General features: G+C 41.2%; 1 protein-coding gene across 2 annotated transcripts in view; it reads right to left on the bottom strand.

Moving 5' to 3' along the window:
* Positions 1 to 21,224, bottom strand: part of DHDDS (dehydrodolichyl diphosphate synthase subunit) — a 1,104,913-nt gene that overhangs the window by 485,324 nt on the left and 598,365 nt on the right. For both annotated transcript variants that reach the window (XM_044084203.1, XM_044084194.1), the window contains one exon: positions 17,025 to 17,139. In XM_044084203.1, the coding sequence (XP_043940138.1) occupies positions 17,025 to 17,139 (115 nt within the window). The remainder of the gene's footprint in view (positions 1 to 17,024; positions 17,140 to 21,224) is intronic.

Genomic DNA, 21,224 nt, shown 5'->3' with positions numbered 1-21,224 from the left:
ACTGATCCTTTAACCAAGCATGTCTACGTATCACAGCCCCAGTCATAGCTGCCCTACATGAAGCTTCCAGTGCATCATAACCACACTGAAGAAAATGGTTATTAACCTGCTGAGTGTTATGTATATGATCCTGCAATGCCTTTTTATCAATAGGCTCAGGAGAGGCTAACTTTTTCTGTAAATCATCCAGGAGAAAATCCTGGTACTGAAACATGTGAAAAAGGCAATTTAGTGACCTCATGGCCAGGGTAGTAGAAGTATATAATTTTTTACCCCATCTCTCCAGGGACCTTGCTTCCCTGTCTGCTGGCAGTGGGTTTTGGCAGAGGAGGTAGCCACTCCCTGGGGCCCTGTGAAATAGTTTCTAGATCCACAGAGTGGGCCTTAAAAGGTGCTTGTGAGTGTCAGGGACCCTATAATATCTGTCGGCTTGACAGGAGCCGGAGGAAGAGAATCAGGGTTAGCACTGGAGTCAGAGAAAACATCATCCAAAACATCCATAACAGGTGGAATAGCTAAAGGCCTGTGCTGGGGAAGCTTGAGGAAGGTACGAAGCCTTTTCCTGGAGTCAGAGAATTCCTGACCCTGCCATTGAAAATGTTCCCTCATGGAATGCAGGACTTCACCAAATGAGAAATCCTCTGGAGAGGAGGCAGAGGGAATTGATTCCTCAGCATCAGAGTCCTCGTAGGTCTGGAAGGATTCTTCTTGGGTATCAGAATGATCAGAATCCCCAGAGGCTTCATCCGAAGAGAGGTCGTCCGCCTGCTCAGTTCTGGGCCTTCTCTCTGCAGGTGGCTGAGAACCCCTCTCCGGATGAGGCTGAGACCCCCTGATAAGGGAAATAAGATCAGCAGCAAGAGACATGATCTGCTTATCAGAAGAAGGGGCCTGGGCAGTAGGTCTAGGATGGGTCTTGGCCTGACTGGCGGCCTTAGCACGTGCAAAGGCCTTGATGGACATGGATACAGGAGGCCTAGCAGCCCCACGTGCAGGCGTAACCTTGTCCACAGAAATGGTGTCGGGTAGTTCCAGAACTTCGGTTTCCGGAGGAAAATCAACAACCGGCACCGGAGAGATCTCAGAGACCGAAGGTAGTGTTAACGCTGTGTCGTCAGCTGGAGCGGTAGATTTACCACTTCCGAAAGAACCGGAGCACTAGCAGAGGGTTTGGGAGTAGCATCAGTAGTGGACGCGGGCCGAGGATGTCGGTCCCGGTCCTTACGTTTTTTAGCAGATTGGGTAGTCGGTTGATCCGACGGCATGATATACGCAAAAGATTCACCGAAAAAGTCCTCGGCGAATTCTGCCCGGCGCCTGAGAGTGCGCTTATTAAAGCAAGCACAGGCAGCACAGGCCGAGACATCGTGGTCTGGGCCCAGGCAAGGAAGGCAGAGAAAATGGAAGTCCTTATGAGGTATTTGTTTACCACAAGACAAACAATTATTAACTTTCTCAATTTATTATGACATCGGCTGAGGCAAGAATAAATGTTCCCCAACGGGGTACTTAGCTTTTAGATGACTTCGGTACTGAAAACACAGCAGCTGACCAACTGGCACTTGCGAACTGCTTCTGCTTCGGGCACCGCGCGGCAAGAAAGACTGGAGAAGATGGCGTCGGCCGATGCCTTTATACTCCAGCCGTGGTGACGTCGGAGAGGAGGCGACACCAGCCGACGCCGGACCCAGACTTTGGAATTCGGCCGACCGAGGGCTGCCTGAGGCAGGACAACCCATATGTTATGACTGCAGTTGCATTCTTGAAGGACATCAACTGTACAAATATCAGCTTTCCAAACATTACTGTACACATGTAACACAAAAGCTGGAAATACACATTCAAAAACTGGTACAGTGGACTCCCTCTTATCAGGCCATCAAATTTCTGCTGTGGCCTTAGGAAAAGACAACAGAGAACACTACCACTTCTGCCTCCTCTGGGCTTGCTACAGATCCCCCACCATGCCCTAGGATTCGCACTCCTCATTTCTTAATACACTGGAAAATATTAGGGTACAACCTAACAGCCTAATAATGGGCGATTTCAACTACCCTACCATTAACTGGGAAAACTACTCATGTACCAACTCTTGTGCTCAACGTTTTCTGGAATTCATAAATTCCAATGCCATGGATCAGCTTATCCACACCCCCACCAGGGGCAGCAATATCCATGGGCACCTTGAAAAATCTTAGCCCCACGGGAACAATGTTTAATTCAATGCAACGGTTTAAATACAAGTTATCTAATTGAATACCCTTAATTGAATTCAGCTTTTTACCAAATTCAAATATCATAGCCTTCAAAGTACCATCATGTCGCTGACTTGGAAAATCATTATCGGCATTTCTAGTGTCATTGAACTGAAAGTCTTGCACATAACTAAAAAACTTTCAAGCCCTCTACTGTTATTGTTCGTATGGTTATTCTTGTGCTTGTCCGCATGAGTGTGTGGACAGGCTATTACTTTATCAGACACAGTACCTTGGTTGCCGTGATGGGCACTGTCCTCTTAGGAATGGCTCCAAAACTGTGTACCTCATCCTCCGTATTGTTGCCTTGCTCCTCAATACATTCCAAAACCTGTTGTCCTTGTTCTTGGCCCGCAACTATACTATTGGAGGGTCTGAGTTTCACGCAAACATTGTCAGTATGGTCGCCATGCTCGCGCCAAGCAGAGGGACTTCCTGCACAGGCCAGTAGGTTCTGTTCAGAGTCACCAAATTCGTTCCTGATAGGTTGACTGAACAAGTCAATAAGCCTGGTAACGTCCCCTTTTAAAATGACCATCTCCGATTGCAGTTTGTGCATTTCATCCCTGCGTACCGGTGAAAATATCGATGGTAGTTTGTCCAGCGAATTCATGGAAAAGAAAACAACTAAATAAACTGCAAACAAAACCACGTAGTTCCAACTGTAATGTCAAACACACTAACTACTGTGGATACCACGAACGACGCTGCACGAACAACAGCTCGTAAATAAAAGTAGAATTTATTAAAACTGGTTAAGCACTTTCATCTAAAATAATAGGCTTCATCAGAACACTTTGATTAATGAACTAGAGGTTTAAATACATACATACAACTGCAGTTTATTTGGATGATAAAATGTGGCGAACCAGATATGAGAGCATAGGTTGTTTGGCTATTACTGGAAATGGAGAAAGCAAGCCCTTTCGCTTCAGATTGGGAAGTTTCAGAAGAATTATGCCTGTTGGGTGAGCCAGCCAAACTGGAGCTGGGTTCAGAATCCAAAGGGGATACTATTTTGTGCATTGCTTAGCATTCACTTTTAGTCCATGGCTCCAACACAGGTTTATTTTTCTGTGTCAGCCCTTCCTGGACAACATTTGTGTGGTTGGGGGTTCTGTGACTGCTCCTCTTTTGCAATCATCTGCAAATGTAATCATCCATAGGCCACAGACATTAGCCTTGACTTCAGAGAAATAAATGCCAAAAAAGAGCGGCCCCAGGACCCACTTCTGACTGGCCTCTTTGTAAAGGTAGACTCTACAATTCTAACTTCCTGGTTCCTGTCTGTGAGCCAGCTGGCTATCCACCCAGTGACACAAGGTTTTATATCTGACCTCTTGAGTTTGTCAACAATGCCTAAGTTGGGGTATTGTGTCAGATGCCTTAGCCAGGTCAAGTTAGGCAGCGTGAACTAGTTTACCCTCATCCATTGCTTTGGTGACTTTCTAAAAGAAGTCCACCAGGTTGAGTACGACTTGCTCTTGACTAAACCATATTGGGTTGGGTCCAGTGTCTGCAGCTTTCCTGTGTAATTTTTCTCATATATCACTATTGGAGCCCCCTGTAGCAATTATTGTAATTACTCCCGTTTTCCTCTGTATCTGTTATTTTGCTATATATATATATATATATATATATATATATATAGATATAGATATATATACAGATATATATATATATGTGTATAGGTTCATAGATAGGTATATATATATATATATATATATATATATATATATATATATATATATATATATATATATATATATATATATATGTATAGGTTCATAGATAGGTACTAGGCTATCTGACCGAAGGCATTTATAAGTCTAGCCAGAATGTGTTGGCTTTTGCCGCCCCCTTAGATTAGTTCCCTGTGCCTCTGTCCAGTAGAGCCACTGAAGTGATCCCCAGGGTAAACTTTCTGTTTCCCATCCACTCATCAAGGTTTCTACTGAAGAGAGTTAGCAAGGTGCTCTGCCTAATGTAGATTGGAATCTTTATCCAAAGCATGGGAAGTCTCTGGGACAGGAATCTGTCCCTCCAACACGTCCTATTTATTGTTGTGGTGAGGTTTAGATCCCTAGAGCGTGTGGCTCGAGGGGATAAGGTTTTCTTTAGGTGGAGCATGTCCATCAATTCTGGGTTGGACATGGCCTTGTATGTCAGGCAGATATCACCTGTGAGTAGGCGGTATGCAACCGAGTACAGCTGGAGTTTCTTCAGTCAAGCTGCATAGGGCAACTGCTTGAGGCCAGTGATCCTCTTGGTGAGGTACTTCTGTGGTCTTTACAGCTGTTGCAGGTGTCTTGTAAGGTACATCCCAAATGGGGCGTTGTACTCTATGATGGGCCTGATGAGTAGAGGGGCACAATGACCTCTCTTGATCTGGATGCAAACCCTTTTGTGATTATGTGGGCCACATAGAAGGATTTTCTAACCGCGTTGGCAATGTGATTATCAAAGGAGAGATTACTATCTACTTGGGTCCCCAGATCCCTTATTACATTTTCCGTATTTAGGGGACTATCACCTATGTGGTAGTTTGTGGGTATTTTGTTTTTTCCAAAGGGGATGACTAGGCAACTTTTTGGCATTTAGTTTGAGGCCATGATTTTGACACCAGGTATCCGTCTCAGTGAGACCCTTTTGGAGGATGTCTGTGTCAGCCGGAAAGTCAATTATAGCCCCTAGTTTGCAGTCATCTGCGAACTTGGTCAGCCATAGTCCTCCTATGCTTGCCTGCACCTCTGAGAAGTATATGCCGAACAGGAGGGGTCCTAGTACTCAGCCCTGGGGAACGCCACTTGTAACCGGTTTAGTGACACACCTAGCTCCCGCAACTCTCACCATGTGGGTTCTGTCCGTGAGCCAATTGGCAACCCATCTTGTGACATAGGGGTTTATGTTCAGGCTGGTGAGCTTGTCTATAATACCAGAATGGGGAATGGTGTCGAAGGCCTTTGCAAGGTTTAGGTTGGCTGTGTGTACCACCTTTTCCTCATCTATAGCCTTGGTAACTGTCTCAAAGAAGTTCACCAGGTTTAAGAGGCATGATCTGCCCTTAACAAAGCCGTAGATATATATATATATATATATACACACACACATTCTGAAATCCTCTCTGTCAAATTCACATCCTCATTTCTTTCCAAATGTGTCTGCAGCAACACTGCTATTTGCACTGTGCATTTCTTAATGTAATTCAGTATTGTTTCCCTGTTTCCTTTTTTATCTACACCTGTAAGGCCATTCAATTTCCAGGATAATATGAACAGCATAGCCATCATGATAAAAAGCTATTGTTCCCACCTATTATATATACAGTAGACTCCCCTCTTATCTGGTCTTGCTGGGACCCGACCATAAGCTGGATAAATGCATGGCTGGTTAATCAGAAAAGCATGCAAAATAGCATTTATATGTTATAAATCAGCTAGAATAACAGGATTTGTGTTAGTATGCAGTTTTCTAATGAATATGAAATCTAAAACTCAACTCGGCAAGACCGAAAGACAGCTCAAGAGACGCATATACGAACATCTATACGATATCCAGAAACAGATCAACACCAATGCACTTTACAAGCATACTCTAGCGTGTCAGTCAGCCTTTTTTATGTTTTATGTTTTGGAATCTGTGACCAAAAGCTCCAGGGGAGGACCATGGCAGGCTAGACTGGCACACAGGGAAACATGTTGGCAAATTTTGCTAGTCTCAAACAAAGCACCAGGTCTAAATGACCTTATTTCAATTATGCCCTATTTGAAGCTTAGAGCAGAAACATTGTGATTCAATATAGGGTAGTTTTAAATGTATTTGTGTTTTTAAGTATATAATAAATTAATATAATTAAAAATGGCATTAATACTAGACTAAATAAACCATAAAAATGGTTCAATATGGGGTATTTTACCTTATGGTGATTTAAGTAAATAAATTTATAATGTTTGTATTTTTATTTTTCAAAAGTTTTTAAACTGTACCATTTTTTAACATTTAGTGTATTTAATAAGTATTAGGTATTGTTTCAAACAAATCTAATGATGTGGAATATATTTTGATAAAACTTTTATCATCATGAAACTTACTACTCTCTTAAGGCTAAAACAATGAATCAATTAATATATCAGCTGCTTGTACCAATTCCTCAATTGTTATATAAGAGGTGTGGTATGTGCTCTTTCTGTGATTACATTCTGATGAAGTTGCATGGGCAGCGTAATTTTATTGTGAGACGTTAAATAAAACTGTTCTACTGTGCTTTGCGTTGATTCTGGATCTGTCATTGTGCCTTATAGTAACTTGGCGTACTTCTTGTGGACGTTTCCTACTTGTTGCTGCTCCTTTTCAGTGGTTTGTTTGTTTGCAGCTTTGCTTGCGGTTTTTGTATGTCTTTGGAAACAAGTTTGGGAACTGTTACAGCTGGTGCTTCCGGCACCAGTATGGAAGAGGGTGTATCGGCATCCGCTGACACACGCCAACTTACGGGCCAACTTTCCTCGCTTATCCAGCTTCTCACGCCGCTTAGCCAAGGACTTCAATCAGTCTTAATTGAACAGCGTGAGCTTTTGAAAGTATTGAAACCGCGTTCGGCGGTTTTGGAATCTATGGCTCCTTCTAAACAAGTGCCTGGTCCTTCGGAGACTCCCGATAATGTGGACATCAGCAATTTTCTTAGAACTCCTGCAGTATTCCGACAAGCGGATGAAGGAGCAGCTGGTGTTACTGCACTTTCCCCTATGGCCTCGGCCATACCACCGCCTTCAACCTTTTCCGAGTGGGTACAACATCAACCCACATTTGAATTTAAACCCAATCATGAATATCTTGAAAATAGTTCAAACTCCGGCATGACTTTTGCTGACAACATGCGGGCCCTCGAGAACAAACTTTACAGGTACAAGACATTGCAGCTCGATAATTTATATTTGAAAGAATGTCTAAAAAAACAAATAGTACCCAAGGGTTTGCGTGTGCACAAATATCCCAACAATGTTGTGTTTGGGAGTGACTTTCATACTGAACTAATCAAGGTTTTTGACGATTGTGGTTTTGGTATTGTCAAAGCTATTATAAAAAGGAATGAAGTTGATATTAATGTTTTACAAACTGAGATTTTTAAAATCAATGAAAATGTTACCACTGACTTAATGTTTGCTATTGAGACTGAAAAATGTAAATATTATGCCCTTAGGGCGCAGGTAGACCAACAGTGTAACACAGTGCTCAATCGAAAATATAGGAAGCTCAATAGAGATATTTTGGAATACCAGCAAGGCAGGCAATACCCTAATCCACCAAATTCTAGGGGTGGTGTAATACATCAGCCAGTTTACAGAGATACAACCAATACACGAGATATACAGCCTCCTAGACAGGAATTTTCTTCCCCTCCACTTTTACAGCCTTTTGATGACGAGACATATTCTGACCCTGGTTTTTTACCCAGGAGATCAGAACGTCTTCGCCAGCAGAATCATCAACAACAGGATCAACAGCACCATCCTGTACCTCGCTCTCCACGCAATGGCGAGGGAGGCAGAAACAGGGGGTGGAGAAGGGAACAAAATCAGGTATGGTAAAAGAAAAGAATATAGAGATTAGTAAACTTGGAAATTATTCCAAACACACATTTAACGGATTCCATATTTTCAACTACAGCCATGTAGTTGTTAATGAACTATGGTTTTCTTTATTTACAAAAGGTTTTAAGTTTGTACCAAGTAGAAGTTACAACATTATTAATACCATTCTTGATGTCAAACTTTTCATGCGCAAACTTAACCTTCAGAATATTCTAGGATCTTTAAGTATGGCCCCCTGCTTGATGTTAAAAAAATCTAGTACCTTTAACCCCTCATTGCATCCCCAAATTAGTAACTTGGAAAACAGGATCATTCAAACCATACGTGGAAAAGTGGGTAGGTTTAAAAAAGATTCCAACCTTACACAACCAGAAAGTGCCCTTCTTGTTGATCTATGTAGTGATACTTCTGTCCGGATTATGCAACCGGACAAAGGGGGAGGTGCCGTGGTCATGGACAAAATAATGTACAAGGCAAAAATGAACACATTATTAAATGATACAACCAAGTATACCATTGCCTCCTTGAATGAGGTACATATGTCATATAAAAAGATTGACATAGTTATCAAGGACCTCGTTGACCAGGAAGTCATCGAACAGGATCTTTTTAATTTTCTTAGCAACCCACATCCAAAAATTCCCACCATTTTTGGAGTGCCAAAAACTCACAAAAATGCTTTGGACCCTCCACTTAGACCCATTGTAGCTGCGCAAGGGTCGAAGACCCACAACTTATCAAAATTTCTTGATTGGAAACTTAAGCAGCTATGGGGCAAGAAACAACATCTTTTAAAAGACTCATGGGAATTTTTACGAGGGGTTACGGATGACTTGTACAGACCAGATCTACTGTTTGTCACCATAGATGTGGTGGATCTTTTTTCAGTTATCCCCTCTACAACAGGTTTGGAATGGATTGAAGAACTTCTCTGGACATGTGTAGATGTTACTAACAATGATGTTGTGCTGGTCATGCACCTATTGGAGATGGTACTGAAATATAATTATGTATATTTTGATGGGGAATATTTCCAACAGATCTCGGGTGTTTCTATGGGAGCAAATTGTGCTCCCACCTATGCAGATATGGTCCTTTCAGTATGGGAAAGTAAATTTGTTTTAGATTGTGAATATTCCAAGTTTTGGATTCATTACACCCGATTCCTGGATGACATTTGTATTTTTTGGACCGGACCAAGGGAAAGTGTAGAAGATTTTGTCCATTACCTACATTCTACTACTGACTTCTTAAAATTTACACACCAAATTTCAAAACATGAAGTCAATTACCTAGATGTAACACTATACAAGCATGTCAACAACTTTGGATCCAAGGTATATAGAAAACCCTCTTTTTCAAACAGTTACCTACATTATTCAAGTTCTCATCCAAAGTTCCAAAAAAAGTCAATAGTCAAGGGACAGTTTGTTAGGGTATCACGTATGACATCGGAAGATCATATTTTCAATATTGAATGTGATAAATTGTGTTCAATGTTTCTAGAAAGAGGATACCCTTTACAACTAATAAAATCTGTTAGAGAAGAGATCAGTATAGCTAGAAAATCTAGGTTCTTTCCTATTTTGGGAAAGGGGGCTGGTGATCTACCGGTGCAAAACACGCTTTCTACCTCCAATCCTTTAAATCCCCAATTGACATTTGTTACCGCCTTTAGCCAAGATGCAGGGCATATTAGGTATATTATCCAGAAAGAAATGGAGTATTTTCAGGATCTTACAGATTTGAAAAATCTCAAGGATATGACTTGTAATACAGTCTATAAAAGAGGACGTAACATAAAAAATCTCTTGGAACAAAATTCACACCTTATTTATTCAAATTCTATGAGAAAGGGTACCTTTCGTTGTGGGCACTGTAAACAGTGTCAGTATGTCATCAATCAGGAACATCTCTATTTGGAAAGTAGGGATAGAAAGATTTATTCACAAAGGTATCACAACTGTAACTCTGCTGGATTAGTCTACTTGGCCGTCTGCAGGTCTTGCCAGGCATTCTATGTCGGCAAGACCGAAAGACAGCTCAAGAGACGCATATACGAACATCTATACGATATCCAGAAACAGATCAACACCAATGCACTTTACAAGCATACTCTAGCGTGTCAGTCAGCCTTTTTTATGTTTTATGTTTTGGAATCTGTGACCAAAAGCTCCAGGGGAGGACCATGGCAGGCTAGACTGGCACACAGGGAAACATGTTGGCAAATTTTGCTAGTCTCAAACAAAGCACCAGGTCTAAATGACCTTATTTCAATTATGCCCTATTTGAAGCTTAGAGCAGAAACATTGTGATTCAATATAGGGTAGTTTTAAATGTATTTGTGTTTTTAAGTATATAATAAATTAATATAATTAAAAATGGCATTAAAACTAGACTAAATAAACCATAAAAAATGGTTCAATATGGGGTATTTTACCTTATGGTGATTTAAGTAAATAAATTTATAATGTTTGTATTTTTTATTTTTCAAAAGTTTTTAAACTGTACCATTTTTTAACATTTAGTGTATTTAATAAGTATTAGGTATTGTTTCAAACAAATCTAATGATGTGGAATATATTTTGATAAAACTTTTATCATCATGAAACTTACTACTCTCTTAAGGCTAAAACAATGAATCAATTAATATATCAGCTGCTTGTACCAATTCCTCAATTGTTATATAAGAGGTGTGGTATGTGCTCTTTCTGTGATTACATTCTGATGAAGTTGCATGGGCAACGAAAACGTAATTTTATTGTGAGACGTTAAATAAAACTGTTCTACTGTGCTTTGCGTTGATTCTGGATCTGTCATTGTGCCTTATAGTAACTTGGCGTACTTCTTGTGGACGTTTCCTACTTGTTGCTGCTCCTTTTCAGTGGTTTGTTTGTTTGCAGCTTTGCTTGCGGTTTTTGTAAGTCCACCAGGTTGAGTACGACTTGCTCTTGACTAAACCATATTGGGTTGGGTCCAGTGTCTGCAGCTTTCCTGTGTAATTTTTCTCATATATCACTATTGGAGCCCCCTGTAGCAATTATTGTAATTACTCCCGTTTTCCTCTGTATCTGTTATTTTGCTATATATATATATATATATATATATATATATATATATATATATATATATATAGATATATATACAGATATATATATATATATGTGTATAGGTTCATAGATAGGTATATATAGATATATATATATATATATATATATATATATATATATATATATATATATATATATATATATATATATATATATATATATATATGTATAGGTTCATAGATAGGTACTAGGCTATCTGACCGAAGGCATTTATAAGTCTAGCCAGAATGTGTTGGCTTTTGCCGCCCCCTTAGATTAGTTCCCTGTGCCTCTGTCCAGTAGAGCCACTGAAGTGATCCCCAGGGTAAACTTTCTGTTTCCCATCCACTCATCAAGGTTTCTACTGAAGAGAGTTAGCAAGGAGCTCTGCCTAATGTAGATTGGAATCTTTATCCAAAGCATGGGAAGTCTCTGGGACAGGAATCTGTCCCTCCAACACGTCCTATTTATTGTTGTGGTGAGGTTTAGATCCCTAGAGCGTGTGGCTCGAGGGGATAAGGTTTTCTTTAGGTGGAGCATGTCCATCAATTCTGGGTTGGACATGGCCTTGTATGTCAGGCAGATATCACCTGTGAGTAGGCGGTATGCAACCGAGTACAGCTGGAGTTTCTTCAGTCAAGCTGCATAGGGCAACTGCTTGAGGCCAGTGATCCTCTTGGTGAGGTACTTCTGTGGTCTTTACAGCTGTTGCAGGTGTCTTGTAAGGTACATCCCAAATGGGGCGTTGTACTCTATGATGGGCCTGATGAGTGATGAGTAGAGGGGCACAATGACCTCTCTTGATCTGGATGCAAACCCTTTTGTGATTATGTGGGCCACATAGAAGGATTTTCTAACCGCGTTGGCAATGTGATTATCAAAGGAGAGATTACTATCTACTTGGGTCCCCAGATCCCTTATTACATTTTCCGTATTTAGGGGACTATCACCTATGTGGTAGTTTGTGGGTATTTTGTTTTTTCCAAAGGGGATGACTAGGCAACTTTTTGGCATTTAGTTTGAGGCCATGATTTTGACACCAGGTATCCGTCTCAGTGAGACCCTTTTGGAGGATGTCTGTGTCAGCCGGAAAGTCAATTATAGCCCCTAGTTTGCAGTCATCTGCGAACTTGGTCAGCCATAGTCCTCCTATGCTTGCCTGCACCTCTGAGAAGTATATGCCGAACAGGAGGGGTCCTAGTACTCAGCCCTGGGGAACGCCACTTGTAACCGGTTTAGTGACACACCTAGCTCCCGCAACTCTCACCATGTGGGTTCTGTCCGTGAGCCAATTGGCAACCCATCTTGTGACATAGGGGTTTATGTTCAGGCTGGTGAGCTTGTCTATAATACCAGAATGGGGAATGGTGTCGAAGGCCTTTGCAAGGTTTAGGTTGGCTGTGTGTACCACCTTTTCCTCGTCTATAGCCTTGGTAACTGTCTCAAAGAAGTTCACCAGGTTTAAGAGGCATGATCTGCCCTTAACAAAGCCGTAGATATATATATACACACACACATTCTGAAATCCTCTCTGTCAAATTCACATCCTCATTTCTTTCCAAATGTGTCTGCAGCAACACTGCTATTTGCACTGTGCATTTCTTAATGTAATTCAGTATTGTTTCCCTGTTTCCTTTTTTATCTACACCTGTAAGGCCATTCAATTTCCAGGATAATATGAACAGCATAGCCATCATGATAAAAAGCTATTGTTCCCACCTATTATATATACAGTAGACTCCCCTCTTATCTGGTCTTGCTGGGACCCGACCATAAGCTGGATAAATGCATGGCTGGTTAATCAGAAAAGCATGCAAAATAGCATTTATATGTTATAAATCAGCTAGAATAACAGGATTTGTGTTAGTATGCAGTTTTCTAATGAATATGAAATCTAAAACTCAAATGTCTGTCGTTATTTAGCCCAGTGCCTCACCAAGAGGATTAATGGCCTTATGCTTTGGAATAAAATTCCAAACTACATTAGGCAGAGCCCCTCCCTACACTCTTCAAGAGAAACCTTGACAAGTGGATGGGTAACAGAAAATACACCCCTGGGATCACTTCATTGGCTCTGCTTGACAGAAGATCAATTAATTAATCAATGGGACGGCGAAAGCAGACACACACTGGCTAGGCTTATAAATGCCCTCGAGCAGATAGCCTAGTACCTACCTATGAACCTATGATTCCCTTATGGGGATATGCAGATAGGCTTCTTTAAAGTCTAAGGTGACTAAACAGGAATCCTTGGATAGCATAATAAGTAGTAGTTGCAGGGTAAGCATTTTGAATTTTGGTACCACTAGGAAGGTGTTGAGAATGGAAAGATCCAGGGTTGGGCGCCAAGAGCCCTCTTTTTGGGTACCAGGAAGAGTCTGGAGTAGAATCCTTGACCCCTCTGTTCTACTGGAACCGGCTGAATAGCTCTGATATTGAGCAGGGAAAGTACTTGGTTTTGAAGCCTCTGCCCACTGGTTTGGAGCAAGGTCTGGAAACTCACTTGGGGTTGGCAGTGAATGGAAATAAAATTTGTACCCCTGGGATACAATGTTGAGGACCCACCGGTCCTGAGTAATAGACATCCAGTTATTTGCATGAAGGGCCAGTTTTCTTCCTAAGGGCACAAGCAATTGGGCAGGGCTGGGGAGTGGAGTAAAGAAGTCATTGTGAGCTTTTTCCCTAAGGAGGTGGCTTACCGCTCCCTGCTTTAGGAATGGGGGCACTCCATTGTTTAGATTTCTGCACACCCTGAGACTGAAGTCTGGGTGGTCTGTTTCCCCTGGGTCTGGTTTGAGAAGGCCAGGAAAGGACCAGTGTTTGGAAGGGCAATGCTTACTGAATCTCGGGGGTTGCACTTTTAAGAATTCTTCAACAGTCTGCATAGACTTATTTTCTTCCATCTTGTTAAGAACCTCTTCTGCTTTGGTGCCAAACAAACAGTCCTTATTCAAAGTTTGATTTGACATGGTCTGGTAAGGTCTGCCCCTTCAGCCAAGCATGTCTTCTCAGTACAGAGCCAGTGACAGCAGCCCAGCAAGATGCTTCTAGGGTGTCAAAGCCACACTGAAAAGTATAACGAAAAATTGAACAAACTCAGAAAACCACAGGCTAAAGGCTCTCAGTCCACTCCAACACAAAAACCGCAATTGGTTATAAAATAATTTATTGTAAACGCTTTCACTGGAAGAAATTCTCCAGCTTCCTCAGACAAAAAACCCTTTTACAATTAAACACACTCACTTGAAATCCCGTTTAAAATGCAGACTACCAATGACATTCATTGAACCTCCTGATGTCATGCAAGCACATTAAAAATTAAAGCTATACAGCATTAAACCATCACAGTAGCCATGGTAGTCAATTATTCAGCCCAACAACATACTATTACTACAATTTTAAAAGCATTAAAAATTGCCAGTAGTATTATGTACTTTTAAGTGAAGATGTGCAATTATGCTTAGTTAAAAAATGTGTGATTGAAAATATATACAACATATACAACCACCAAGTACCCACAAGAATTCTTGCTGTCCATACGATTGTTATTACAAAACCATGATGGAGCCAGTACTGAACTTAATATTCATAGTTTGGAAAATCTGACATCCTAGCCAACCGAAAATCAAACTAAAATGAAAAATACAATTAGGAACTTGCGTGTATACACCTAAAATAGAAAATGAAAATGAATGAAAACCATTTGAACATACATGTGTATAGAGTACACTATACAAACCAATCTATACTACACTTTACAAGTAACAATACGCAATTTACAGATATGTCATTTTATCGGTACAATGACAAGCAATATACACATTCTGAGCTCACCTAATACAGCGTGTGATCCACATTTACTTAGCTAAGGCTTTCTTTTTTAATAAGCATTTTATGGACAATGCTTCATTAAGCCCTGGTAAAGTGTGAGCTCCTGTCCGAATTTGCCATGCTAATTCAACTTCCTCCACTGCAAAGTATGCTTGCTGACTTGACTTGCAAAGTGCATAAGCTCCTGCAATTCTTTATTTTCTGCACAGTCTGAAAAGGTTACCACTTTTTGTTTAATAAGTTCCGTAATATGTTGCTGGTACTTCAGCATGTGAAACAGACAATTGAATGCCCTAATAGCAAGAGTTGCAGAGGTACCTTCTTATCCCATCTGTCCAAAGATCTGGAATCCCTGTCCGAAGGGGTGGAATTCTTGGCTGCAGTAGCCTTGATACCTTTAGGCCCCTGGGAAATGATCTCTGGGTCACAAGTAAGATTCTTGAAAAGAAATCTGTGAGTGTCAGGTACTCTTGTAGTACTTGTCAGGTTTCCTAGGGGTAGGAGGTAAAATGTCAGGAGTAAGACTGGATTCCATAAAAACATCATCCACAACATCCAGGACAGGGGCTATTGCTTAAGGGCCTGTGTTGAGGCAGCTCTAGAAATTCTCTGAGTCTCACTTTGGACTGAGGATAGTCTTGGCATTCCCAGTGGAAATGCTCTCGTAAGGTATGCAAGGTTTCACCAAAAGAAAAATTCTCTTCTGGAGGGGAGGCAGAGGGAATGGATTCCTCTGCATCTGAATCCTCATAAGCAGATAAGGACATGTCTTCATAATCAGAAATTTCAGAGTCATCAGACTCCTGGTCTGTAAAAGCTGAAGGGGACTGGACTCTGTCTCTTAGCAGGGGAAGGCTGACTTACCCTAATCAGCATAATAAGGTCTTCAGCCATTCTAGGCATTTGTTGTTGTGGCATGGGAGCAGGTGCATGCACTCTGGTCGTCCGTTTTCTAGGCGCAGTGCGTACTCTGGGCCTAAGAAACTCGGTCGTTTTGGTTAAAAAAGTCGGCAGTTTGAGTCGAACATCGGTTGAGAGAATAACTGCCTCAGAAGCCGGGGCCTGCTCAGCGGCTCCAGACCCATCCAAGGTAGAGACAACCGCAGGTTCCATAGTCGATGAGTCTCCTGGCATATCGGACTACAAATGTGTCTCAGTAGAGGCCTGTGAATCCACTGAAGCGGGCATCAGGGGCTGCGAAATCGCCTCACTGAGTACTGGCGGACTGGCGACTAGCTTAACGGAAGCATCGGCAGCAGTTTTGGACTTATGCGGACTGTCTGTCTTTATCTTTACATTTTTTCGGAATATCGGTAGTCGGATGGCTCACCAAAGCCATTTCACAATACGGAGATCGAAAGGGAAAGAATTTATCGACAAAGAGAGCCCGACGACAAATAGTTCAGGTGTTAAATAAGGCACAAAACCAACAGTGAGGGACGTCATGGTCTGGGCCTAAACAGGTGACGCAGTAAGAATGGAAATCTCTTTGAGGTATTTGCTTTCCACAGGCAAGACAAAATTTAACTTTTTCTAACATCGGTTAGAGCAAGAAAAAAGGATCCCCAATGGGTACTTAGCTTTAGAAGACTTCAGGATTATTAAATTCGTAAACGAAAATTCAGGCAGCAACCGACCTGCACTTGTGAACTGCTTCCGCTTTGGGCTCTTCGACAAGAAAGACTGGTGTAATGGCGTCGGCTGCCTGTTTTTATACCCCTGACGACCTGACGTCAGTCCTGGAGCGACAGCATCCGACGCAGAAATTCTAAGTCTTTGGTATTCGGGCCGACTGAGGACTAACTGTAGGCAGATAACCCAAGTATGATGACTGCAACAGTGAAACACGAAGAACATCTTAAAATATCTCAACCACCACTTAAGTTACACACACACTGTCAAGCAGCATTTTATTCATCTAGCTGAGAGCTTTCATATGAGGCTAAGGAGTTCTGTCTATGTTACTTGGTTGTTGAGATATTTAGAAAAATGTGAAAATTATATCTATACAAAATGAATATCATAAAAACAACAGTTAATATATGTTTACTTGCACTAGACAGAGGTCAAATATTAATGCAGTTGAGTTTACTAATGTGTAAGCTTTAAGATGAAGTCTTTTAAAACCTTGCACATATAGCATGGTTTTGGAATTATTAATGCAAATATAAACAAGCAATATTTGACGCCTAGAGGCGTCAGTAGGAGTTAACTACAGATGCACCTGGAGGTGTCACTCGGATGTAATAATAGCATCTTACCTGCCAAAGTAGGAAGTCACTTAGCCTCATCTCCCCTGATGTTCGAATTAACAGGTCAGGATTGGGAGACTTTGAGGTGTACAGGCAGCTGTCCAGAAGATATTCTGAAACATCACTACAACAAAACAAACAAAATAGTTACACTACTACATTCTTAAATTACATCCACATTTAAAATACTTTTACTTATCTTTGATCCCAATCCAACTGCGAAGTACTGATGTCACATAGCAGCATTTCTTCACAAAACTACTGAATCCCCCTCCAAAATATTCATGCTGCTGAACAGACAATGGTTTTATTCATAATTATATATTCATGTCTCTCTCATCCCTAACTCAGACCTTCCCATGACTACCTATCATGCACCTCTATGACAAGAAAGGCCTTCTGCAATGGCTGGAACATCAAAGGTACATATTTTATATACTGCTTGCACTGGCTTAAATGAGCCTTTTTAAAATCTTGAGATCTCACCAGCAAGCAACATATTCACATTATACACCAAAGTACATACAGGACCAACTGGAACACAATGATAGTATTAAAACCAAGTTTTATTCAGTAAAACCTTTTCCACAATAGTAGTAAAACCAAATTAAAATCACTAATAAGTGCATTCATCTTTTCTTTGAAAACTTCTTCAGATAACTGCTTTTGAAAAGAAGACCCCTTTTATATAAATAAATCAAATTTTACCAGGCAGCCACATGATAGCCTAGCCACCGTAGAACCAAGAAGTCTTAAACAGCCATTCATTAAGTTCATCATATCTGAATTATATTTTTTTTCTTTTAATTGAAATAAAATGAACTGACGTAAAACAGCCAGTAAATGATCAGCATTTGTAAAATCCTAAAACTTTACGATACATAAAACCACATCTATTACCTATCCCATTGCTTTCAACTCCAATAAGCAAGTTATTGAAATTTGTTTGTTCAAACTGGGCCAATTCATGGTGTTAAGTCTCAGTTGCCACTGTAGCTCACTCTTTTAAAGGTACATAGGTAGGTACTAGGCTGTCTGCCCGAGGGCATTTATAAGCCTAGCCGGAGTTTGGCGGCCTTCGCTGCCCCATTGATTAATTAACTGATCCTCTGTCAAGAAGAGTCAATGAAGTGATCCCAGGGGTGTATTTTCTGTTACCCATCCACTCGTCAAGGTTTCTCTTTAAGAGTGTTAGTGAGGGGCTCTGCCTAATGTAGTTTGGAATTTTATTCCAAAGCATGGGGTGTCTCTGTTACAGGAATCTATCCCTCCAGCATGTTCTATTTATTGTTGTGGCAAGTTTAGCTAACTAGAGCGCGTGGCTCGCAGTGACTTGGATTTCTTTAGGTGGAGCATGTCCATCAATTCTGAGTTGGAAATGGCTTTGTAAGTCATGCAGAGATCACTTCTGAGTAAGCGATATGCCACTGAGTACAGCTGGAGTTTTTTCAGTTGGGCTGCATAGGACATATGCTTGAGGCCAGTAATCCTCTTGGTAAGGTACTTTTGTGGTCTCTTCAGCTGTTGGAAGTGTCTTGTGAGGTACATCCCAAATGAGGCATTGTACTCTGTGATGGGTCTGATGAGTGATGAGTAGAGGGGCACTATAATCTCTTTATTTCTAGATGTGAACCCTTTAGTAATTAGATGGGCCACATAGAAGGATTTCCTAACTACTTTAGCAATATGATTGCCAAAGGAGAGATTACTATCTACCTGGGTCCCCAGATCTTTTATTACCTCTTCTGTATTAAGAGGGCTGCCACCTATGTGGTAATTCGTGGGTGTTTTGTTTTTCCCAAACGGGATGACTATGCATATTTTGGCATTTAGCTTGAGGCCATGACTTTGACACCAGGTGTCTGTCTCAGTAAGGCCCTTTTGGAAGATGTCCGTGTCAGCCAGAGAGTCAATTATGGCTCCCAGTTTGCAGTCATCGGCGAACTTGGTTAGCCATAGTCCTCCTGTGTTTGCCTGTACTTCTGAAAAGTATATGCCGAACAGTAGGGGTCCCAGGACCGAGCCTTGTGGGACACCACTTGTGACTGGTTTAGAGTCGGACCTGGAGCCCGCTATTCTTACCGTGTGAGTTCTGTCTGTAAGGCAGTTGGCAACCCAATTCGTGACGTAGGAGTTCATGTTCAGGCTGGTGAGGTTTACTGTAATACCCGAGTGGGAAATGGTGTCGAAAGCCTTGGTGAGGTCAAGGTAGGCTGTGTGAGCAACCTTTCCCTCATCTATAGCCTTGGTGACTGTCTCGCAGAAGTCAACCAGGTTTAGAAGGCATGATCTGCCCTTAAAGCCGAACTGGGTTGGGTCAAGTGTTTGGAGGTACCTAATGTCTTTGTTAATGAGTTCTTCCAAATATAATGTCCATAGCCTGTTCCTTTCTTTCAATTCAATCTGCTCTAAGACAAAAAAGTTAAAAAAAAAGTATACCGTGGATACTCTGAAGCATGTTTTGATAAAGCACTAGTTGGTTACTCTTCTCGCTGTCTTCCCTATGCTAGAATTGCAATTATACCAACCTTTTGGTTTAAAAGGTATGCCATTTATTTTAAAGTCCTTCCCTTCCAGGATGAACTTACAGTGGGGACAACTCCCACATTTTCTCATGCCATAATTTATATTTGAAAGGACCGATTCTTTTCTCAAAGATGCTTTTAAGATTTTTACCTTTTCTGAAGACATTTGGTGCCAGTCCAACATGCTCACGAATGCTACAATCCTTAGTGAGAATGATCCAGTTACAATCCTTAGTGAGAATGATCCAGTTCTTCTTGAGGAAGTCCGTAATAGTGCAACGATCATCAGAAAAAACTGTTACAATGAAGTACTCCAAATGGGAACAAAATGATTTGATTCATGTTTATTGAGAACCTCCAACATTACCTCATTAATGAAGGCAAAGGGATACCAACACTTCATAAACATATCTCTTAGAAGAAGGCAGTCATGCCAAAAATCATCATACTATCAATGGGTTACGGTTTGTCCTGTCTATACTTTTGGTGCATAATCATTTGAGGCCAAATTCCTTGATTAGTTTGCTAACATATTTACATTCCTTTATTTGATCAATTATGGCATCCCTGTATTGGGGCTACTAGTATCCCAACATTCTGACCAACACAAAAAGGGGAGGTAGAAACTGTAAGAAAACACTACCTAAAAAGGTTAGAAAAGCATACATCTGAAGTTTATTTTCAGAATATCCTTGTTAAAACTGAAATAAATGTCATTCCTCGGGATTCATAAAGCTTGCGCCAGGTGCAGGCGTAGCGTCGGCGTTCTAACACCAAATATGGCCGCCGAGTGATCCAGGTATGAACTGTTCCCACGTGCACTACCTGTGTACGCTACGCCCACACAACACCCGGACCCTGTATGCTAATTACCCCATGTGCAGCAGTGTAGCATGCAAATGAAGGTATGTAGCGATCCAAGAAGTGGTGCAGGCATAGTGTAAGCATGCAGAAATGTAAACAGTAGAAAAGGGTTTACATTTTTGCAAACATAAAATCGGAGCCATGACAGCCGACCAAACACATGTATTATATTGTTAATATATGCCAATGGCTAAATATATAGCCATTGGCATAAAAAACATGTACAGAGTATAAAATTAACATTTAATATATATAGTCGCACTACCGCGACGTGGGAGCGCAAAGGGGATGGTAAGGAAATTATAAAAATATAGAATAAAACTGCAATGTAACACATATCACAATTTCCACATAATAGTCAAAGACAGGCATGCTACACCATACTATGGCACAATGGCTGCTAAGGGGCTGTGACAGTGTTATGCGCGGTAGCTAGGAATTAGTAGGCAATGCCATGCAAATGAGAGGAGTAATAGTGAATCACAGATTCCCCACTGGTGTAAGGATGCACCTCACAGCATAGCATTATAACACCGAGGTGTGCCCTTGAGATAAAGATGACATCAAGAGAGGGGTGTGTCGCCATTGCTGTAAGCACACTGGAGCATTGCTAAACCGGTTTGCCCTTAGCTAGGCAAAGCTGCAGGATAGGGGTGTGTTGAACTGGCCATAGCTTTACTTAGCTGAGTGTACACAAGGTAACCGACTATGCATGTGAACGGAGATGAAAATGGGTTTGCGTGGCACGCACTGCAGCTGAAAAAGGAAGGATATAGGAAAGAAATTAAATGCTGCAGCACGGAAATTGTAGTATAAATGA

Source organism: Protopterus annectens, chromosome 1.part1 (genome assembly GCF_019279795.1).
Source record: "Protopterus annectens isolate FY-2018-M chromosome 1.part1, PAN1.0, whole genome shotgun sequence".
Classification (NCBI taxonomy): domain Eukaryota; kingdom Metazoa; phylum Chordata; order Ceratodontiformes; family Protopteridae; genus Protopterus; species Protopterus annectens.
This window is presented reverse-complemented; position numbering and strand designations above follow the sequence as displayed.